The following is a 23,871-nucleotide window of genomic DNA, read 5'->3' as shown; positions in this document are numbered from 1 at the left end:
TCCCACAAAAACAGGCCAAGAACACACTGTGTGGTTCGCTGACTAGAAGTAAAACGTTACAATGGTGCCGTGGAAAAGCCTGAGGGGCAGCGGCAGGGCACTACTGTGAGGCGCGCCCCACTGTGTGATGTCACTGGGGGGGCTGAGGTCAGCTAAGGCGAGCACTAATTCCTACAAGCAACCACTAAAAAATAGTTCAACAAAACATTAAAGAACATCAAAAGAGAAAACACCACCTCGAGACCAATGAAAATGGAAAGTCAGCAACCCAGAACTGACGAGATGTGGCGAAAGCCGTCCCGAGAGGGAGGTTCACGATGAACGTCCACAGCAGTAAGAAAATTCTCAAACCAACAACCTAACTCTACACCTCAAGAAATTAGAATATAGATATACCAGTTATATACATAGTTACAGATAATAAACCATGAATTGCCAAAAAAAAAAAATACCCAATGCAAAGGGTGGCAAATAAACAGGAACACTGGAGTCAAGAAGAAACAGGACAGAGAAAACAGCCAGATGGCAGACTAGAACCCCGCCCCATCAATGTTCGCGTTAAACGCAAACCTCCTGTCGGTGGTCCAAGAAGTGAGGGTAGAGCCAAACACCCAGGGGGGTACAGAGGCCTCGAGACCCAGAAACCCTGTGTTCCGGCTCTGACCATCTGAGCGAACCTGGACAAGTCATCTCCTCTCTCTGAACCTGTGACCCAACTGTGAGATGGTGAGGGGGGTCCACACTCTTTGGGCTCCCCGCAGACGCGGACATTTGTGTTTCCGCTTTCTGCCTGCAGAGAAAAGCTCCGTCCGCCCAGAGCATCCTCTACAGGGCCGAAGGTGACAGGAGCCTCTTCTGAGGGGGACACAAGTGTCAGCTGACTGCAGAGATGAAGCTTAACATTCTTGCCTCTCCTCAAGGTCAGGGGGCTGAGCCAATTATGGGGTCATTTGGCCTTTCCACCAAACTAATCATCCTTGCAAGACATCACTTCCAATGACAGTTAAACCCAAATGAGAGCGGATACCACGAGCAGCTCACACGTCCCTGTCCCCCTTTCTCTCTGGCCTCCTAGCTCTTCACAGCAGCCTTTGATGAGTTCACCTCGTCGTCCCTCCAGAGCCTTTCTTTACCCGGACCTGACGCCAAGGCCAACTCAGGCCTTCCCCTAAACTTCGCTTCCTCAGCAAGCTTTGTCAAACCTACCTCCCAAATCCAAATGAGGCCTCCCTACCACACGTGAATGGCGTGCTGTAATTTTCCTTAATATGCTCATCAGAACGTGTGGTGTATTTACTATGTAAGTGATTTTTCCAGCAGCCTACGAGATCTAAGATGACAGTAACCTTCTATCTGTTTACGTAGGCTTTATAATCAGTGCCTGGGTCCAGAAGGAAGTCAACAAAAAATAACGAGTAGCTTACAGCTTAATAGTTTTACGAGCCCTTCTGAATGCTTCTTCTGGATCCTATCTGCTTAGGTCACCAATGCATTCACCAATATGTGACACAGACCAGAGCACGGAATGACCTGGGCAGCCAGGATGAGACAGCCACTGAAACTCTGCCTGGAATCTCTGTGGCTTCTCAACGCCTCACCCACCTCTCCGAGAGAGTCGCTTCCCGCAGGCACCCAGGAGACCAGGGCATGCCTACGACCCACATAGTAAGGCTGCTTCGTCGTCTAATTTCAAGATAACAGAATCATTTTAAAAAATCCTTCAAGTTCCTTGGAAGATTTCTAAATTATATTATTCTCCTCCTGCACCTGTAAGCCTGAGTTGATTTATTTATAAACCACTATCACGTTCCAGTTTTCCAATTATATCCTTAAGATGCTGTTAAGGTTTTAAAGAATGCTACATGCCAACTCTTCAGTTACTGTTAGGAACGGAAATTCGGCATGCCAGCTTTAAGTTTTGTATACACCAAGAGACAGCAGTTTTTTGGAAAAGTTAGAAAGAACCACAAGAATGTTTAGGTTGGGACTACTTATACACGCTTTCTGAGCGCTATTCTACGTGACCATCCGCTCTGCCTGTTATCCGTTGTCCCCCAGAAAACGAGGCACATCACCCAAAGCCAGGTGGCTTTTCCCCGCAGAGGATTCCTCCCCTGCCTTTTTTTAAATCAGAAACGACTGCTGATAACATCGACAGCGGCGCCACGGAAGCTTCCAAACCCTTGGGCGCATTTCTTAACGCTGCACCGAAGCTGGGCGGAGGGACGTGAGGGAGAGCGCACCTTCCCATACTTGCTGAAAAGGTTCTTCAGATCCGTCGCTCGAGTTGTGGAAGACAGTCCACTGACCCACAGATTCCGGCCAGAACTGCTGCCCGCCCGACCTGGAGCAGAAGGGAGAGCGTTAGGTTTTGCTTCCAGGTATCGCAGGAAGCTCGGCCACACCTAAGATGGTGGCCCTCTCTTAACCCTAACTATGTTCAATTTCGACTCTTCTGATTCAAGAATTTAATTACTGCCACAACCTAGGACAGAAGATGAAAAATTTGAGTGGCAGAAACTGAGTTTTCTTACTTGAAAAATAATCACGTCCAAGGCAGTTACAAACTGAAATGTCTTTCAAAGACCAGTTCCTAACCAAGACAGAAGTTTCTAGAACTCCTGTAACATTACTATGCAAGGACAAATACGATTATGATAGGATGTAGTATGACAGGATTTTCACTAGCCCCAAAATGACAACCCTGAGAGAGACATAAAATTCAGCTCATCAACATTTAAAGATGGTCTCCAAAGATACCACTAAGACGGTTCATTCCAGTAGTCTACAATGAAAAACTACTGGATCCAGACTGTGGCTCCCACAGGCCCCTCCCTCCATCCCAAACTAAGGACTCCATAGGTGGCTCCCCACCACGTAAGTTAAATCATACCTTTTTCATCTTTAATGATTGGCTTTATATCTTTTTCTTCCTTAAAAGAGCTAGAGACAAAAGTGAATGTTAATCACACAGGAAAAGAATGAAAGAGAACTAAATTAAAAGCATATGTGCTAAAACTGAATACCTACCAGAAAATTAGTCTGAAATAAACTTTTAACAGACACCTTTGCAAGCTTATATTGGATATCTGACCCCCCCCAAATATACAATGTCAGATTCTTAAGTCAATTCGATTTAGCTGAAGAGAACGCTTAACGATTTAAGAAGACAACCATAGTAGGTTGAGAAAAAGAAAAGGAATCAAATCACCCATTAAAAATACACAAAGAGAAATAAAACATTTTTTAGAGGTAAGCTACAATTTCGTCAGTCTGGCTGGCCAATTGCAGAAAAAACAGCTTATGTGTGTCATTAAACGACCAATGAAAAGGAGATAGCGTCTGGTCTAAAACTGAGAAAAAACAAACCTCATTTTCTGATCAGCGCCCTCACTGGCTGAGGACTCTTTAGGAGCCGGAGGGACTTCATTACAAGCTTCAAAAGCAAACTTCTTCACGTCTTCTTTGCTATCTCTGGGGTCTGGGCTTGAGGCTTCCCGGGGCGCTTCCGCGACCTCCTCGCTAGAGGCTTCCGCGCGCTCTGACGCTTTACTACTCTGCTCAACTGGCTCCTCTAGCCCTACAGGCTCACAGTCCGTCCTCTCGTCACCGCCTGTCTGCTCCACGGGCTCCCTTTTCACTACCGCTAACAGGGTGTCTGCCTTGCTCCACTGAGCTTGTGCCGTTGACTCGCTGGCCAAATCTAAATCACCCTCCTCCGGATGGCCGCTGCCAAAAAGGTCCTCTTCCTCCGCAAGCTTTCTGTCTGGCCCCACGCTACTTGTATCCTGTGCAAATGGCTGCTCCAGCTCGGAACCTTCTTCTTTTACTGGCTCAGATTTACAAGTTTCCCCCAAAATGTCGAGTATTTTCTCATTTTCTACGGATTTAACAGGAATAGAATGGCACAAGGTTTAATTACCAGGGAAATACAGCAATCACAAATGCGGAACTGGCACGGCTGCCACTAACACGAAGAGAACTGCTAGCTACACAGAGATTGGAAAACCCGCGGGTACACACGTTACACTGGTTACACTACCTGCGCTCCGACCGCCTGCTAGAGCAAGCCGCTACGCTACCCAGAAGAGAAAAGGCCCCCACAGATTTAAGCACCTACAACCACTTGGCCGCTTCTCGACAGTCTTCTTCATGTTTTGTTCAAGTCTGGGTCTTCGGACTTATTTTTCCAACGTCCAAGGTGCTGAACCGAATGCAATCACCATTCAATGACAGCTCAATTTCCAAATTTCTTTGAATTTCTTTTAACAGAACAGTCCAATTTGAAAACCAGAAACTCTTCCGATGGTGGGAGAAAAATGCAGTCCAGAAGGGAAATAACGTGTTGGAAATTTTCATGAAGAAACTCTGTTTCCTCTTCTGGAATCCAGTCACTTCTCGGGTTCTAAGTGCCCTGACAACCGCTTTAACCTGCCTTATCTGCGTTCAAACGACTGCAGCAACATATCACAAGATCTGTTTCATGTGTAGAAACACATGGAAGAATCAAGGGGAAAAATTACATAAATTCCACTCGATGTGGTTAGAGAGATGAACGTAATCACTACATCTCACCACATGCACATGACTTCCAGAAACCAGAACGGCTATTCCACAGATCTGGTGATACGAATGGGTTTCCAATCTCTGATCCTTGTACGATCTGGATTGTCCACCATTAAAATAATATACGAGACCATAACACAGCTTAAAATACATAGACAGCTTGAAAAAAATAGTAGTGAGAAAACTTTCAAACCATAACTGTTGTGTTTCTCTTATCAGTACCTGGCTCCAATAGCGGTTCGTCAATATCCTATTTAAAAAAAGAGAAAGAAAAACAAGGCAATTAAAACACTGGGCAGATACTTTTCCCAAACAGACATAGCTTTCAATCGAGAATGAAGAAATGCTTGTTTCAAACAACTTTCCCCACTCAAAACCATGTATTCCGTTCTACAATCATTCAAGGAAGACAAGTTTGCTTGTCAGTTTCTGCCCAGCAAAAGCAGAAGGGTACTGGTACTCGTCTGTTCCATTCTCCCTCCAGAGTTGGGCCACCCCACTTCAAGGTTGAGCTGATCTAACGGACTCTGCGGCTGGCAAAGTCTCCCACAGTCTAGGATGAGATCACGGAGATGGCCACTGCTGTACACATCGCACCAGACTGGAGAAGTGTTTCTCCCAACACACTGTTGTTTAAAGCTGAAACCTGTTAAAAGCATCTTTCTACCCTGTCTCTACCCTGCTCAAAAGCTCCCCCTGCCGTGCCCGTCTGTAAGACCATCGGCAGAGCCCCTTCCCTGGTCCGCACTCTGGCCAGCAGGCCCGCCCTGCTTCCGGGACCCCACCTGGCCAGTCTGGCTCCACTCCGTGCACGCCATCCCCATAGTGAGCCATGCTCCCTCTGTCCCAAAGTCACCTGTGTTCCCTCACTGGGCTAAGCCCTGTCTGATGTCAGACCTCAGTCAGGACACAACTTCCTCCAGGAAGCCTTCTAAGTGCGTTCACAGCCCGACAGCCTAAACTCATCCCACACTGAACTGCTCTCCCTCCCAGTCTCATCCCTGCTGGGCATCTGCCCTGCCCCAACTAGGCTGCAAACTCTGAGTCTGAGCGGTTGGGCCCAACCTCTTGTCTCAGCAACCAACTCAGTATCACCGCTCAGCAGATGGTTTTCACTATACACACACACACATCCTCTCCCGCTACGGGAAGCTGACCACTCACGCAAAATTTCCAGCCCTGCACAACCAGATGGTCCCTTACCGGAGGTACTCTGAAGTCCAACGACGAAGCATCCAAAGCGCTCTCAAAGCCTTCCCCGTCCACCTGAAAGATGAAAGGTCACTTTGTGGGGACAGAGCTGTGAATGCCAAGGTCTATGTCTCTCCACATTGCAGGCAAACCACACATGTATTTCCTTCATACACCCACTGCCATCTGCAAGTCCGCTGCTGGATTATTCAGTTACCACCTGCCTCCCCGCCCGCACGCCTGCTCCAGGACTGGGTGGCACCGGCACTGCTGACAGAGGCTCGTCATGGTAGGCGTTCTGTCAGCACCGCCGGAATGAAACGAATTCATTTCCCATGCAGCTTCCACATACTAGGGGTGGACACGCACTGCCTGGCCACAGAATTCCAAAGCGAAATGCACAACTTCGAAATCCTCTGATCCCACTCAGTAGCAACACTTTTGTTTAGAGTGCTTTAAACACTTGTTCCCTATTTTTACTATTTACTTGAAAAAAAAAAATAATAACTTACCTTAAAAATTACTAAATTTGAAGGCCTTTTGCCTTTTAAAGTAAAATACAAAAATATCCCTTCCCACGTTTTTCTTTTTCTAGGTTTGAACCTTATAAACTGGAAGCTCCCATCAGCCAAGAAGATAGAAACCAAGACTTTGCTCTGGAAATAATTAACATGACACAACAGGATCGGGCTGAGGGGAGAGACAAATCAGTTGTTCAGTGCTACTCTAGGCTGAAGTGTGGTGATGTTCGGAGTTTGCGACTTTTACCCGTAAGGTTAAAGTTTGGTCTCATGAGGGAACTTTTTTCGGTTAAAGCTGTAATGTCTTAATAAAACAACCAAACCAGAATGGCTGAGCACGTCGCGTGGGTGAGCTAAAAATGGCTCTCAGTCCCAGGATGGCCACTATTGAACGCTCCACGCCAAGACACCGGGGCTGAGAAGTTGGGAAATCGACCCCAGTAACGAACTAAAGCCCTCTCGTGTCTACACGGACACTAACCGGGAGCCCTTTCATGGAAGGGGTCCTTCTAGGGGGACAAATACTTCTCTTGTTCCTATTTCAGATCTTTCACTAAGACTGCCTAACCCTATTTATATAGTACATTTTCCAAAATATCAAAATTACTTGGATGAGGTTATAAGCTATTTTTATCTATTTTTAACCTACTTTTTAAAAGGAAAATGCTTTTTCAACTATACCAACCTTTTATTTTACAACTTATGCTTAGAAAACATCTCCTACCCATTCATCGAAATATTCTCCAGTACCACAGAGAAGTTATCCATTAGTTAACATCTGACTTGGGTGGAGTTTACATGAACACCAATGATCAGGTATGGAAGGAAGGAAGCGTTTACGGGGATAAGCAATTTCACCGTTCGCTTTTCTGTCGGCCCCCACCCAGCATCCTCTCGCTCACGTTAAGTAGCGCGTGAGCCCCAGGAGTCTGGGGCTCCCACGCGTCCCGCGTCCGAGTTACCTACAGCGTGCTCCGGGAGCTGGGCCGGGAGCTCTCTCAGCTGCGCAGCCACATACTCTTTGCTCTCACAAAGGGCATCGAGGATGCTGTCTGTGCCGTCCTCCCCAAAGTCGGCAGCATTGCTGTTCTCGACTTCCGCTTCCTCCAGCACACTGACATCCATCATGTCGATATTCTGCAAGCTCTCCAAGCTTGCATCCATGTCCTCCTGTAAACAGAATGACAGGTGTCGACGCAGGCACACCAGGACCGGAGCTCTTGCCAGCGTCTCCGCCATCACGCCACACACCTGCCCATCTCTGGAATCCTCTTCCAAGCCATTGTCTTCTGTGCCTTCTTCCTCCATCTTCTGTCCTAATTAGAGAATAATTACTCAGTCAGATAACACTCAGGTCTGGCCTCATAATTAGTTTACGCAAAATAATAGACTTGGTGAGAACATGTTACGAGGAAACTAGAAGTGCCCACTCTATCATGTGTAATTTTGTCTCCATTGTGACCTGATTACTTGGGATTTCCCTAACACTATCAAAGCATTTTGATTTTGTAGAAAATATCAAAGAGCATCAAAAAGTTTTCAAAAGCACGCCAAACGACAAACGTTCTAAAAAAGAGGGAGCAAAGGATAGCTGGCATTTTTTAGCAAACATAATTTCAAAAATGTAATATCCATCTATTCATCAAAGAACTGCAACTCAAAAATAAACCCCAGATCGTCAGCTTGCTGGTCTTCCCTACAGTCTATCCACTTCAGGCAGGCCACCTGCCTTTCACCATCCTTCAGCTCTGGAACCTTTTTCTGCAAGGCAAAGGCTACCACAAAGTCCATAGTCATCCTGTGTCTTGTGAATGCAAAAGAACTATTTACAGTTAATGCAAAGTGTTTCCAAGGCAGGCAGGAGGGGAAGGAGAGTGGAAACTTCTAGACTCAAAAAGAAAGTAAAATCCCTGGGCACCACATATATCAAAAGCTTTAAAAATGTGCATTCCCTTTACCACAGGCGTTTCCAATAAGACGTGCACCAAATGTCTGATGGAGACTTCAAAACATAGGTATTTATCCCATCTAGAACCCATACACAGCCTGAACACCTGAGAGGGAAACAAATTACAGCACGTTTTGTTCACATGTGGGACACCGGTATGAGGAGTCAAAGGGAGGAGTGGGGGGTATAATCTGGCAGTATCTGGAGATGTTTTGGGGGCCACACCGCAGGGGGTACTACTGGCATCCAGTGGATAATGAGTGACCGAGGATTGCTGCCATGTGGCAATGCACAGGACAGTGATCAACCACAAACAATTATTCACTCCAAAATGTCAACAGTGCCGGGGTATACCATACAATGTCTTGCGACAAAAAAAACTTAAGCCGATATGGTAAAATGCCCATAAAGTTAAAAGTAAAAAAAAAAAAAAAAAGAAACAAAATCACGTAGATCTACTTTTATTAAAATGCATGTGCATAAAAAAATAAAATAATTTGCATGCGTATGTTTGGCTACAGGCAGGTGTGAAGATGCATACAAACAGATGTGACTGAGGCCACCAACAGTGGTTAAAATACTGAGTGGTATGATTAATGATTGTTTCATTTTCACAGGCATACCTTTTATGTTTTCCAAATTATTGAAAAGTATTTTTTTTAATTTTTCAAAATGAAAAAATTAAACACAAGGAACCTTAATCGTTGATTAGAGACTCAAACCACAGTGCCTATACCTTGTGCCTTGTTCATCATTATTTATTAATGACCCCTCAAGAAATAGTTTTACTCTACGTCAGGCACTATGCTCTCTACATCCCATTATTTAATACTCCCCACAACGCTGGCAGGCTTATTATCTGCTTTTGACACATGAGAATTTGGTTTGGCTCCAAAGCTGGGACTCAAAAACTTAGCCATGCCACTTACTGCTACATCTGAACCCAACATATGCTTTTGAAATACAGTCTAAAAACATTTGGTAATTGCGCCCAATTTCTAGGCCTCTAAATAGTAGCCTGCAGTGCCTACACAGGATGTAAACAGGAGAGATGCACACACCCTAAAGTCTCACCACAAAGTGCCTACATGAGAATGGGAATGACAAACCCTGGGCAGACAGGCTTCACCCCAATCCCAAGGGCCTGGGCTCTGCTGACTAAAAGCTGAAACAGGAGGGGGCTGAGAGACCAGACAAACTAGAAAATCTAATTTTAATCCCACATAAAACCTAATTCATAATTTTAATCTTTCGACATGCCCAACGAGTCTTCCACAATTTTGCCTATTTAGATAAGTTAGAGATCTCTTGTTCTGAGGATAATGAAAAATTTTTCCCTAAGTTTAGCTACTCTTTACTTTTGAAAGGCCACAATCTGGGTAGCTCCATAGTGTAGTGTTTAGCATGTCTGCTTTACATGCAGAAGGACCCGGGTTCACGCCCCAGGGGGAGCCACCGAGTGCACTCCCTGAGCGTGTGGGAGGGGACGCCCCGCCTTCAGAGATCCAGTTCTTAAGGGTAAACAGCAACATCCATAGGTCAGGGGTGGAAAGGGGGGGATGATTAAAGAGTGGGGGGAAGCAACAATTGCTTATTATGAATTCCCAGAATTAGTCCCACTTTGTGGCACAGATGTTGGAAATGATTGGTTAATTCCTTCTAATCACTTTTATATAAACTCAAGGACCCAATTTCAGTGGGGGGACAGGGGGCGCGGCTAACACTTCATATCACTAACCACAGGCCCCGACACCTCCAAAGTGCATGCTGGCTCAACAATCTATTTGCTGACCTCGGCCACCTGTTCCTTATCTGGGAGTTTGTGACTTCTTTGAAACAGAAAGGGGAAGGGACCAATGCTAGAGCTGTACCAACAGAAATAACTCATCAAAGTTTTCAGGACAGAAGATTAGCTCCAAGTAGTTCTAATCTGATCCAAGCTTTAATCCACATTGAGAGAAGTTTCTGAAGTACCCAACTAAGGTTTAGTTTGACTAACGATGTAAAGACACTTGAGGAGCCAAAAACCTTTTGACTAGCAAAACTTGAACTTCAAAAGTTTTAAATGAGCATCTATGTTGAAAACTTTCATTACAAACTTTTAAACTAATAGTAAGTTATTTCACAGCTACTGTCAAAGATTTTCAGACCACGGATAATTTAACAGCAAAGCACAAAGAAGTATTTGCATGTTTCCTGTTACAGACCCATGTTTCACAGTCTGTATTGATAGCGTTTATAACTGAAATATAGACCAATAGAAGAACAGCAAAAACATATCAATGTTTTAAAATTAAACGTAAACCCCTTTTGGAACCTAATTTTAAAATTCTAATCTTTCAAAACAAACGTATGTACAAATTTTAACCAGTTAGACGAGTTATGCAGAGTTGTCCTTTAAGGAAAAAGCTGTTAAAAAGTAAACTGAAATTGCTTAAAAAGTTACAAATGTTCTACTTTGTAAGCAGTTGTTCTCCATCTGAATCTAACACTTAAGATAAATGGAACATGGACGGCTGTGAGAATTTTTATGCTGCACCTTTCAAGAAAACAAGTTCATCACTAGGTGTTTCAAATTATACTGTCCTTATCACTGTAAAATCTAATAACAAGAATGACAACCAATGAGGGTACTAAGATTTCAAAGTTTTATGGAATTAGGTCCTTCTGAAAATAACTGGTTATGAGCCATAAAAAAGAATGAACCTTGAAATTGACATGCTAAGTGAACAAAGACACAGAACTGGCGAATCTATAGAGACAAAGCCAATCAGATATTGCCAACGGCTGGGGGTGGGGGAAATGGGGAGTGACTACTAACCAGCACACTGGTTTCTTTTTAGGGTGAGAAAAACGTTCTAGAATTAGATATTGGTGATGGTTGTACAGCCCGGTGAATACGTACTGCATTGAATATTTTAGACAGATGAATTTTACCATACGTAAATTGCACCTCCATTAAAAGAAAAAATCACACTGGTAAAACGTAGGCTGAGTACAAATACGCTGACAATTTATTTTGGGCTCTAGAGAAGGTGGGATCTTTTCAGTCTTGGGTAGTCATTTTCCCTGCTTTAAGTCCTATTTTTCGAACCAGGAAGGAAGCAGGTGCGTTCAGTTGCTCAAACCAGTTAGGGCAGCTTTTAGAGTGTGTCTACTGTAGTTATTTTTTAATCCCAAAGACAAGAACTCAGACGTTTTCAATATATAGCTTAATTTTACTTGGTGCCTGCCTATCTCCTCCAGCACCCGACAGACCTATTCCTTAGTTGGTGAAGAGGAGGTCTAATTGTTAGATGGAGGACAATTAGAGCCAAAGACATTCTCCTCCTAGCCTAGAGGAGGTCTAATTGTTAGATGGAGGACAATTAGAGCCAAAGACATTCTCCTCCTAGCCTGGAGGGCAAAAAGGTGCTAAAATGCCGGTTCTTTAAGTTCTCTAAACACACACTCAGGCCTCAAGCAGCATAAGTACAGGTGGATACCTTTAACACTTCTCTTTGTTGTCTTCTTGATTGTGGCTTCCAATGTTATGCCAATTTCATCGGGATCCTGCCCTTCTTCCTTGACCGCCTGTCAAGAAAAGTTTTACATTAAAAGCTACAGGGCACACAGTGCCTTTTAACAACTTCACAACACACAAAGGCAAACCCTTCCTTGCTGAGAGTAAGTCTGGTTCTGCTATCTGGGCTGAAAGCCCAAAAGGCACAGGATGAACGAATCTAACACAACCTAGTTCTCTCTGGGCCCCACACCCAAAAGACAAATGGTGTGTGTAAGTTGGGGCTCCAGAACTGAGGATAATGACCAATTCCAAAATGGCCCCTAACCTCCAAATTGCCCAACCTTCTAGTTAACAACATAATGCAAAACAGCAGCTTGTCCTTGGTGGGCATGGGCCCAGGGCTGAATGGTGTTCCATAGACCATCTCTGACCAATTCCGAGGCAGAACATGAACAGACTGGGTCAGGGGTGGTATCTCCTGCATGCCTGGCACAGGACTGGGCCCTCATCAGTAAATTCGCAAGGTCCCTACCCTTGAGGGGTTTATTTTGGTTGAGAAGGCAACAATCCCCAGTACTTAATTATCTATTAAGTGCTGTGAGATGGAACATTATAAGTCGATGCGATAGAGAGGAGCAGGAAAGGGGAGCCGCACTTTAGAAAGGGTGGTTGGGGAGGTGACGGCTCAAACAGACCCAAAATGACAAGGAGTCAGCCAGGAGACTTGGGAGGGGAGCAGTCGGGAGGAGGGGATGGTGAGGAGATGGATGGTAAGCGCAAAGGTTCTGGGGGAAGGTACAAGCACCCCTTTTCCTGTAAGATCTCAAAGGTCCTCAAGCCATCTGTTCTCCAGTAAGGGTAACTGACGCGCAGAGAGGGGAAGGCACATGTCCAAGGTCACAGAGCCGTGTCTCCAACCAGAGCCCAGGGAGGCGTCGAGGAGGCACTCTAGTGGCTAAGAAGGCGGGCTGTCAGCGTACTTGAGACGACTGGCTGGCAGGAGGCAAGGCACAGAGAGGGACGGTGACAGGCCAAGGTCACACAGCCTGGCCCCTGGGTCCTCGACAGCTCGGGCCGGGGGGTCAGCCAAGACGGAGGCGGGCTGGGGACGCCCCGATCAAGGAGTAGCGGTGACAGGCCCAAGCGGGGGTGTGCTCCGGCCTCCCGCACCACCCAGGGGCCGCGAGCCGCCTTACCTTCTTGAGTCGCTCCATCAAGACGCTCTTGTTGCCGCCCGTGTCCAGGTTCCGCTTTTTCAGTTCCGCCCGCAGGTCGATCACCCGCAGATCGCTGAGCTTCCGCGTTCCGGTCTCAGGGGCGCCCGAACCGAGAGCGGCTGTGCCAGAAACCGAGTCACTAGACCCTGCCAGAGTCTCCGCCATCCCCGGCTTCCCGTCCCCGCCACCTCCTCTCCACACCTCCAGTGGCTGTAGCGGCTCTGAGCACAAAATGGCGCTGCCTAAGAGGAAAACGCACTCGCTTCCTCCCACCCCGCTTTCCGGCCGCGCATGCGCGCCGCCCAAACCAACATTCTAAGCTGCAAGCCAGCTGGCGCGTCGAACGACAGCACGTTAGCCGTCTCAACGCGCAGGCGCCGTAACTGCAGTACGCATGCGTCCCGGCCTCTCGCGGCGGGAGGCCGGCGAGACGCAATGCGCCTGCGTACATCTTCCAGGCCTCTCACCACGCATGTGCAGACGCGACCGGGAGCGTCGGTCCTGCGCCGGGTACGCTTGCGCAGAAGTGAGGCGCGCCGGGGCGGCTGGAGCGGTTCTCTGGCAGGCGGCGCCATTTTGTGCTAGGAGCCGAGATAAAACCGGCCCGCTTCTGTGTGAAGTAGGTGGCGGAGCCAGGGTCCCTGGAATGGCGGAGACTCTCGCAGGCTTAGGCGATTCAGGTGCGGCGGGCGCAGCGGCTCTGAGCTCCGCCTCGTCGGAGACCGGGACGCGGCGCCTCAGCGACCTGCGGGTGATCGACCTGCGGGCGGAGCTGAAGAAACGGAATCTGGACTCTAGCGGCAACAAGAGCGTTTTGATGGAGAGGCTCAGAAAGGTGGAGCCGGGGCCCTGGGGGTGGGCCGGAGTCGGGTCGGGGACCCCTGCGGCTACGACAGGGCTTCCCCTGGCCTCAGGGCCCGCCCCCGGCCGCTAGAGGCCTGCGCCCGGCCTCGCTCTCCGCGCCTCTCCCGGCTCCTCACCGGCCCTAACGGGGGCTGAGAGCCCAGCCGGGCCCGGGCTCAAAACCCAGCGCCGCATTGGAGCGAGGCAAAAACAAGGGGACGCGAACGGGGGGAGCGGCCGGGGCCGCGCAGCTCTCAGGTAGCGGGTGACATCGGCCGAGGGCTTCTGTTTGCCCTGTCGGCCACTTCGCCGAGAGCCTTCCTGTCATTGTCTCTCCCCAGTCTTCAGAAGTGGCCGAGGGACCCTGAAATTCTCACTTCCTGGGCGAGGTAGGGGACTCGGTCAAGGTCATACGGCCGAGAAGAGGAGACGACAGGATTTGAACCCAAGCCGGCCGGTTTCCCTGAGCCCGCGCTGGCCGTGGGGGCCTCTGGGGACGTAGATGTTCCGTGTCCCGTAAGGGCCAACAAGCCTTAAATAGGGGATTAATTTGCAAAGTAAACACGTCAAGAAAATATGCACATTAAAAAAAAAAAGTTTTGGGGTTTACCCACAGTAGTTAAAAGCAATAACACGGAAGGGAAAGTGCTCTTTCAGTAGCGACCAGAAATAAAAATATTTGGGGAGGACCCCGGGATGACGTCCCCGAGAAGCAGGCAGCGGGCGGCCTCGGGGCTCTGCCGCGTCCCAGTGGCTTGGTCTTGGGCATGGAAGACGTTAAATTCTCCCTGGGCCTGTTCCTTTCCCTGTAAAAAGAAAAACGGCGCTTTCCTATAGAGACTAAGCGGGATTGCATAAAACGGGCTTGGCATGTTGCCTGGTATATGTAAATTCTGAGGATATGATTGTTGTCACAATTCACTTTTCCCCTGTGCCACCGTGTGTCATTTGCAAAGCGAGGCCTCTGATTCCTCCTACCTCAGGGATTCTGAAGGATAGGTGTGAAAAACACGGAGTTAAGTGTGTGTCCCTTATGTCTTCCTCTTGTTGGTTTGTTTCTTTGCCTTTTTTCCACCCAGCTCTTGCCTTGGGACCCTTCCAGCCTGGGCACCTACCCCCCCCCCCCCCCTGCAGACAGTGAGGTGTGCGACTCATCCCACCCCGTTGGCTCCCAGACAACTGAGAGTTGTGTTGTTGTTGTTGTTGTTTACTTGCTATTAAGAGGAAGTAGGGATTATTTTCTATTGTCTGGATGAGGAAGCTCAGGCTTGAGAGTGGTGAGCTGATATGCCCAGAGCCAGTTGGGGCCTTTCTAACTTGAGCTAGTGTTTCTTTCACTATGGATACTAACTTCCTTTACTCTGGGCAGGTAGTTCGTTGACCAAGGCATTTATTTACCTGGAAAAAAATGCAGGGCGGGTGAGGGTTGGCACTTGAGGAGTTGTGATCCATGATGTCTTCCATGCCCAAGGTGTAGCCACCAGGGTCTCCTCAACAAAGTCAAATTGGGGGTTTTATCCTTTTTTCCCCCAGACAGCCCAAAAGCCTGCAGAACTGATGAGATGGCATTGCGTTTTCCTGTCAGGCTGGTGGCTGAGACTGGTGACTTCGGGAATCTTCCATCACTGTCATCTCTGAGGGGACAAATCCATCCCTGCTTCTCCTTCCTTTCCGTTTTTTAGGGGTGTACCCCTCCTATCTATTTTCTGGTCTAAGCAAGTCTGGAATTACTGATCGTCTTTTCCACTTCTGTTCTCTAGTTTGTGTCCTTTTCTTGATTTATTTTTCCAGAAAGGGCAAAAGAGGAAAAGGTGGAGGGAACACACACAATGTATTTTGCCAAGGCCTGACTCAGAGCCCTCAGTCTCCCTAGGGATGACCCTGTAAACACTGCAGAAGAGACACACTGAGGGTGAAATGTACCCTTCTGCTTGGGGCAGTTCTGTTCTCCTAGTGGTGTTCAGAATTGTCTGTCTCCAGTGAAAGGGTGAGGGACTTGAGGGTTGTCTGTTCCTTGACCCCAGGGCAGAACTCCAACTTCCTTTCTTGACTCTTGGTTCAGAGAAGAGTGAAAGGTTTTCTTTCCCGTTACATATTAGGTGTTGAACCCCTCAAGCCCCATTCTAAATTCAGCCTTACCAATATAGGAAACTGCTGAGAATCTGAGACTTCTGGAATTGTGTGCGAATGAAACAGTATTTGGAGTACGTTTAAATGAAAATTACGCTAACAGGATAGTACAGTAAAGAGAGGGTTTTTAGTAAAACCTAAACATGAAGCCCAGCATCTAGGGATGTCGTCATCGACAGGTTCCATACTGATTTGCTAAGTGTGGGTGGAGGCTGTCGAAGTGAATGACAAGTTCTTGGGGTAGGAGGTCAGGCTTGCCACACCGCCTTATAATTTTGTATCCTTTGAGGTGGGTCCCTAGTGGTTGAGAGCAAAGCCTTTGGAGTCAGTCATGAATGTGTATGATCAGATAAGGCAATACATACCATGTCCCATGCCACTCAGTAGGAATTCAGCCAATGAGTATCAATATTCTATCTGGTCAGTGCTGGTGGTGCAGGTGTGGCATTGGGGAGGGGAAGATCTCAGAAGGTCGAACAGCACATTGCTGGGTGAAGTCATAGGAAATTGAAGAGAGTGCCTTCCGTTTTTGAGTTCCCTTGAGCCAGGAATAGGATGAACAAAATCGTGGTGATAATATTAAAAATAAGGCAAATGTTTGTTCATTGCTTGCTTTACATAGGTAATAGAATTCTCACAATAGCTTTTCAAGGTAAATAATTTTATTAGCCGCATGTTGCAGAATAAAAACTGAAGTCAGAACCTTTAAGTAAAGCAGAAAACTGGCAGTCAGTCTGATTCCAGAGCCCTTGCTCCAATGTATACAGCAAGAGAAAGAACGAATGAAAGGAGTTGGGGGCAGCATTTCCAGATCAGCAGTTCGAAGCTTCTGTAACAGTCAAGCCTCTGTGTTGACTTTTTTTTGGTGAACTTTTCTTTTACCTTCCCTTTAGGCAATTGAGGATGAAGGGGGTAATCCTGACGAAATTGAAATTACCTCTGAAGGAAACAAGAAGATGTCAAAGAGATCTAGCAAAGGTATTGAAGATTTTATGAGCACTGCTAATGTTAAGTGATGCTGTCTAAGCTACTTTCTTTGCTAATGTACCTCGTTTCCTTGATTGTATTTGGGGCCTGTGAACTGCCCTGTGAATCAAAAAGACCGGGAATGAAGCCTTGTTATTTTCTTTGAAGATCCCTGCCCTGTGTTTTGTTTCTGTGCTACTTGGGAATTCAGAGGGTGGAAGGGGTATTCGAACCTGTACTCATTTTCCTCTGTAGGTTTCTTAGCAGCACTTGCTTATCCAGACCCTTACCCTTCTTTAAGTAGAGAGTATTTAATACAGTTTGAGTCCCCTATCACTCTTACTTGTAGAAACTAACTTTCTTTTTAAATACCACTTGGCCAAAACAGAGTTGTCACTTTTACAGACATTGCTTTCAAAAATTGCCTGCCCTATGAAAACATTCCATGGGGGCACTGATGACCCTACCATCTGACATAAACCTTCCTTTCCTTCTTTCTCCCCCATTACCTTCCTCTACTGCATTCTGGGCTTTCATCAGGCCACAAACATGTGGTTCACTCTCTTGGCCCTCTGCTCTGCCCACACTTCTTCCTTATCTGTCTGCATTAACATCCTAGTTCATCCAGATAACGTCTGATCCTACCAGTGGCAACTCTTTATCTCCATAGGGGCATTGTCATGGCCTAGTTCCTTACACCTTGCTTATGTCGTTCTGCCTTGTGTCAGAACCAGATTGTTGAGGGCAGGGGCTATATCATCGTTTTTTTCTCCCTCAGTATTTACTCAATAATTTAATTTAGTAACTTTCAATTACTGTTTTAAGAAAGAATGAGCTACAATTGGGCATTTGGATGTCCGAAATTTCCCTTAGGTGATTGGAGGCTTTATTGCTCAGACCCCAAAACAAAGTGAAATACATTACCTGGCCAGTGGTGAAGAAGTGGGTTTAAGCTGTCTGAGAGGCAGGCACCACTGTCAGCCACACTGTGGTATAAGCTCTGCAGGCACAGCAGTCAGTGACCTCACCTAGGAGTCACTTCTGTGGTCGATGGTACCTTGTCCATTTTTGCCTTTGCTTAAGTAAATGTCTTTGCCAAGGTAAAAAGAACTGGAAAATCAGCAGAGAAAGACGGCATAGTTGGGGGAAATGGAGCCTGTGGGTCTTCTTTTTGCTTCCCTTTTTCTTTAAAAAAAAAAAAAGTATTGAGGTTTTTAAAAATGCAGATATGCAGTAAATAAGATGTAGAAGTTCCTTACCAGTTAGGGCAACTTGTTAGAAGGTCAGACATGTTTTCCCATACTTGTCCTAGTCATTTAAAAATAAATACATTAAGATGCACACACACCTATGTACATTTATTCCCCCCCCTTTTTTTAAACAAAATAGGTCCTACTATGCAAAATAGTTTATAACTTTTTTCACTTAACATGTTAAGGGCATTTTTCCATAGTGCTACAAGCAAAAGTCCCCATTTTTTAATAGCTTAATAGTAATCCTCCATATAATGTACCACAACTTAGTTCCTCAGTCTTTTTTTAACAAACTATCCAGATTTTTTTCTAATTCTCAGTGCTGCCATGAACCAGAAATGTGTCTTTCTGATTACAGGAATATATTCTTGATGACTTACAAGAAGTATAATTCTGGGGTCAAAGAATATGTACATTTTATTTTAAAACAGCTACTCCAACAGGCTGTGCTGGTTAATCTCTCAGCCAAAAATAGGGAGTGCCTATTTTTTAAAATTCTCACCTAGCACCAAGTATTACCATCTTAAAGGTGTCATAGGGAAGAAAGGTATTTTATATTTATCTGCATTTCTTAACAGATAAAGTTTTCATTTACATTACTTTGTAAATTAGAGAGCTTTTGATAAATGGCTGTCTCTATTTTCTGAATTGCCTTTCCATGCCCTTTGCCCATTTTCTGCTGAGTTGTTTGTCTTGTTGACTTTCGAAGGCTCTCTAAAATGTCTCAATTGTTTTTTTCAGCCTGTCATTTGACCTATCTTGTTTGTGGGATTTTGGTCATTAATCGTTAATACAGGCCGTGCTGCCAACCTGTTCTATATGGTTCCTAGACTTCATTGTTTTAAAAGGTCCTCCCTTGCTTTAAAATTGTAAAAGGTATTCTACCTTGTAACAGTTATGGTTTTATTTTTACATCTGGATGTTTACTTCATTTGGAATTTGATTTTGCATTTGGTGTGAAGTAGATGGGGGTCAGAATATGCACTGTTTCTATGGGGCTCCTCTTGCCCTTTCCCACTCGCTCTCCCCTTGCACCCCTAGTGTGGCTGCTTTCAGCATAGGTCCCTTTGCCTGCTCCAGGACTTCATGTTAAATAGATCCACTCAGCACAGACCCTTTTGTGTCTAGTTTCTTTGTTCAACATAATTCTATCTGGAGCTTTACCATACGTTTTGACATTTGATGGGGCAAGTCTGTAAGGTCCGCCGAATTATTTTCAACTACCTTATTAGATTGTGTCAAGATTTTGATTGAAAATAGTTTTCTTCTGACCCATTTCATGAACAAACTCAAAATGGTTTGAAATCAGCATACTGATTATTAAGAATCCTTGTATGTACATCTAGTAATCTTAGCACTTTTCCAAAATAGTTTTATACCAATAATTTGTTTAGCAGAATCTTTTAAAATAATTATCAGCAAAGTAAATTTAACTGGAAAAGCAAAGTCAACATGTTTGCTTTTTAAGGTATTAGCCAATCCTTTGCTTCTGGGTTGTTTTTGGTCTGTCTGTTTATATGTGTATTTTTTTCCTGCACTATTTGAGAATAAATGATAAGCATGTGCACCTTTGCTCTACAACATTGCCTAAAAGCAAGGATGTTATTATGTAACCGTAGCTGTCAAAATCAAGAAATTAACATTGATACAATACTATTATATAAGCTTAGATCTTATTTAGATTTAGACATTTGTTCTAATAATGTTCTTCACAGGTCAGGACAAATCCAGGGTCATGCATTGCATTTCAGTTGTCTTGTCTCTTTGGTTTCCTTCAATCTGGAACAGATCCTAAGACTTTCTGTGTATTGGAGACATTTTTGAAGAGTATAAACTGCTTATTTTAAATCAAAGCAGCCTGTTTTTAGGTTTTTTGATTTCGCTTTGTTTTTTCTCATGAGTAGGTTCAGATTATACGCGTTTGTCAGCAGTACTGCCAGCAGTGCTCTTCTCAGCGTGTCTTCTCCAGAGGCACATGCCGTCCGTTGGGTGTTCCTCAGGTTTCTCCACTGGAAAGTACTGTATTAGCCTTTGTAACTGTATCTTTGAGACTTATGTAAATATACTGTTCATCCTCCAGTAGTTTGAGCATCCACTGAATCTTGTCCAGTAGTATTAGTTTTGGGGTCCCCAACCCCCTGGGCCCCACAGACCAGTACCGGTTGGTGGCCAGTTAGGAACCGGGCCGCACAGCAGGAAGTGAGCAGCGGGCAAGTGAGAGAAGCTTCATCCTTATTTGCAGCCACTCCCCAGTGCTAGCATTAGCATCACTGCCTCAGCTCTGCCTCAGATCATCGGGTGTTAGATTCTCATAGGTGCCAAAAAAGTTGGGGGCTGCTGTATTAGTTAATTTTCTACCATAAGGGATAGCTTGCTCTTCTCCCCCATTTATCAGTATGAAGTTAGAGATTCTTATTTTATTCGATAGGTTATAAGACTTTATGATTATTGTTCAGATTGTTACGACAAGAACCCTTTACACAGACTCCTGTGTCTTTTCGACATGTCGATGGCATTCTTTGAGCACTTCTTTCTTTCTGGTCCAAGAGAGTGTTCCAGTTTCATGCTGTCACGCATCCCAAGAATCAGCCATGTCATCCAGGCACCCATGTTCTTTCTTGTGGGGAGTACTATGCTACTGGGTTGTTGGCTCTTTCTAGGCCAGTGCTGGATTTATAAGGTCTGTTGGGCTGAATATGCCTCGTGAGATTAAATTCTGGTAAAGCAATCAGAAATAAACCAATGACAACTTAAATGTGAAAAAAAATAAAGCTCCAGCTAATATGAACAATGCCTACCTGCCAAACTTGTTGGCTAGTTATAATTGTTGACCATGTGATTCTCTTGTATTTTGAGGTGGCAGTAATATCATCTGCAAGTCAAAAACTTATGATTAAGCAAGATATTGCCAGAGAGACATAAAAAATACATGTAGTATTCTTAAGTAGTAAATGATGCCAGAAGAAACTGTTCAAAACTAATGATGTAACTAATTCTGAGGAAGTTTTCCGGGTGTGATGGCTTCATATTAGAAAGTTGTTGTTTGCCTTTTTACCTAAAAGGGAACTTCGGAGCTTGTCTATTCTAAAGTTAATCTAAAAAGAATATGTACAAGAATAACTAAGATTTTGAAAAACCAGTGATGCAGACTTGCTCTGATCTTAATAGGATATTGGAAGCGGTGGAAAGTTGGAGGGATCTATTCATTTTAAAGGTAGCATTAAGGATTTTTTTTTTTTTTGATGGTATTGGAACAGTTGGCTGTCTATCTCACAGTGGGGAAAACTATTCTTACCTCCTTCTGTGCAGAATAGAAATTCCAACTAGGATAGTACTTTTATAATACAGCGGTAAGGAAAGCTTAAAATGAGAATAAGACTGAGACTAGAAACAAACATAAGTTTGGTTACATAAAAGGTTTAAGCTCCTCAATAAAAGATACCATAAATAACTAAGGCACACGAGCAGAAAATATCACAGCATATAAATATTCAGAAAGCATTAAATATTTCTACAAATCAATAAGGAAAATAAATGGTTCAGTTCACAGAAAGTGGAGACTGCAAATGAGCAGTTCATAAGTAAAAGAAATAATCATGACCAATAAACAAAAAAGAATCCCCTTGCTAGCAATTGAAGGAAAACGAAAATAATGAACTGTTATTTTTGTCTGTCACACTGGTAAAAATTTACACTGTTTCTAGTATCCCACATTGGCGAGGGTGTGAGGAAATGGGCAGTTGTTGGGATAGTAAACTAATAAAGCCTTTCAGGTCACTAAGGAACATCCACAGTATGGGATAAAAGGTGGCAGTAGATCAATATACAGTGCGGGAAAATATTTCAAGGCCTGTTACTAAGCAACAAAAGCAAGTTACAGCGAGTATATATGCAATATGATCCCGTTGCATAACAAGTCTAAGTTTATATAATATATGTAAGTGCTCAAGAAAATGTTTTGAAGGCCCACCTAGCTGATAACAGTGGTTACCTCTTAGGAGCACAGTGGGGAGAAGGGAGACTAATTTTTTTCTTATCTTCAGGAAGGTAGGTGAATCTTATTAAGTAAAATTTACAGTGAAATGAGTATGGATCTTTTAATGAGGGTATTTGTATAGTTGTACAACTGTGTGTAATCAAATAAAAATAAGCAGTGGCCCTCCCACATGCCTCGGGCTGCACGGGGTGCTGTGGGGGAATCCCAGCAGAAGTCGGGGTTGCCAGGGAGGCAGTCCACCAGGTAGGTGAGTATGGCCATAATCCTGAGCAGGAATGGGAGGTGGAACCCAGGCAAGGGGGCGGGAGCAGCTCAGGGAGATGGCGAACCATGCTAGCGTTCATGCAGGGAGGACCAAGGGGCGCTTATCCTTCCGTATAAAGACAGGCAGGCCTTTAGTTTCTGCCAGGGAGTTATATTTTCTTTTCCAGGAGCAAGAATTTTTTAAAATTACGTGATTTTTAAAATGAGCAAAGTAAATAATAGTGACTGTCAACTCTAATTGAAAAATTAAAACGAGCAAAGTAAAAAGGCAAATGACAAACTAGGAAGATAATTACAACTTATATAACAAACAGTGGGTTTCCATACCTAATATGCAAGACCCTAAAAAGTCTGCATAACAGCAATATCCAAGTAGAAATGGACTCAGAGGAAAAGGTAGCACTTGTAGCAGTTACTGATCCTTGGGGTACCAGAGAGAGGTGGGGTCTAGATACCGGTAGAGAAGAGACAAAGAGTTTATATTCACATTAATTTGAGATTAGTTTAAACATTATTTTTCATCTTTGAAAAATAAGGTGTCTTTTCCCAAATAGTGATTCTTGAGAGACATCCTAGTAGGAGTATATGGTTTCTGTACTGAAAACAAAACATTCCTAAGTCCGTGTGTTCTCTTGACATTTTGGATCATGTCTTGTTAGAGAGCTGTCTCCTGGACGGGATTTGGGTTGCATCGTACCTGTGCTACTGCTCAGGAGACAAATTGGTTGTAAGAGTGAAAACCCAATTTTGCTTGATGAAATTCTGTTGCCTTTCTTGTGAAAGGGAGAAATGTGGGATAAAGGTGGCAAGTTTGTGGTAACCTACTCAGATTTTTCCTAGTAACTGGAGTAGAATTGAACAGAAACCAGTGTACGTATTCTAGAATGAGAGCAGCTTTATCAAATCTGGTACAGCTGGGGAAAGCTGCTGGTGGATCTTCCTGGTGTATGTATGATGACCTCTGAGTTGAGTTCCGAATGTCTTTTGAAAACCAAAGCATGTTTTGCCATAAGAATGTCATAAAATGGTGGTAGGGTTCCCAGTCAGCCACCAAGGCTGTTTGTACATAATGTACTGAATTCTGCTATTAGTGTGATGATCTCCTGTGTTCCCAAATAAAAATCAGCTAGCACATGTTATAAGGAAATTCTTACACCTGAGAAGGGTGTTTGTTTGTTTGTTTAAGCCTCCATTGTGGTATAAATGATTAGATTTCGGGTTTGTCTTTTGTGGGGTTTTTACTACAAATGTTGTACATTTTGTACAACTTACAGGCTTCATCATTAAATATAGGCAAATTAAGGTTTAATTCCTTGAAACATTTGTTGAACTTAAATTGATCTTCACACTGGGAAAAAGGCCTTGCATGCAAGGCAGTGGGTTTTCCCACTGGTGAGTGACATGGCACATCAGCACCCCTTCCAGTGGTGTTTGAGGAACTGAGCGCCACCTCCCTGATGAAGAGCTATA

General features: G+C 44.7%; 2 protein-coding genes across 4 annotated transcripts in view; one reads left to right on the top strand and one right to left on the bottom strand.

Annotated features, from left to right (window-relative positions):
* Positions 1-13,201, bottom strand: part of SAFB2 (scaffold attachment factor B2) — a 29,069-nt gene extending 15,868 nt beyond the window's left edge. The window contains exons 1-9 of one of the 2 annotated variants that reach the window (XM_016144861.2): positions 12,928-13,201; positions 11,712-11,799; positions 7,530-7,594; positions 7,245-7,448; positions 5,770-5,832; positions 4,789-4,816; positions 3,370-3,880; positions 2,894-2,943; positions 2,244-2,344 (exon numbers count right to left, since the gene is read on the bottom strand). In XM_016144861.2, coding sequence (XP_016000347.2) covers positions 2,244-2,344; positions 2,894-2,943; positions 3,370-3,880; positions 4,789-4,816; positions 5,770-5,832; positions 7,245-7,448; positions 7,530-7,594; positions 11,712-11,799; positions 12,928-13,113 — 1,296 coding nt within the window. In that variant the 5' untranslated portion in view covers positions 13,114-13,201. The remainder of the gene's footprint in view (positions 1-2,243; positions 2,345-2,893; positions 2,944-3,369; positions 3,881-4,788; positions 4,817-5,769; positions 5,833-7,244; positions 7,449-7,529; positions 7,595-11,711; positions 11,800-12,927) is intronic. The other variant, XM_016144862.2, reaches the window with a different exon arrangement.
* A 264-nt stretch (positions 13,202-13,465) lies between these two features.
* Positions 13,466-23,871, top strand: part of SAFB (scaffold attachment factor B) — a 31,871-nt gene continuing 21,465 nt past the window's right edge. For both annotated transcript variants that reach the window (XM_016144848.2, XM_016144838.2), the window contains exons 1-2: positions 13,466-13,783; positions 16,815-16,899. In XM_016144848.2, the coding sequence (XP_016000334.1) occupies positions 13,595-13,783; positions 16,815-16,899 (274 nt within the window). In that variant the 5' untranslated portion in view covers positions 13,466-13,594. The remainder of the gene's footprint in view (positions 13,784-16,814; positions 16,900-23,871) is intronic.

Source organism: Rousettus aegyptiacus, unplaced genomic scaffold, assembly GCF_014176215.1.
Source record: "Rousettus aegyptiacus isolate mRouAeg1 unplaced genomic scaffold, mRouAeg1.p scaffold_m13_p_16, whole genome shotgun sequence".
Lineage (NCBI taxonomy): Eukaryota > Metazoa > Chordata > Mammalia > Chiroptera > Pteropodidae > Rousettus > Rousettus aegyptiacus.
This window is presented reverse-complemented; position numbering and strand designations above follow the sequence as displayed.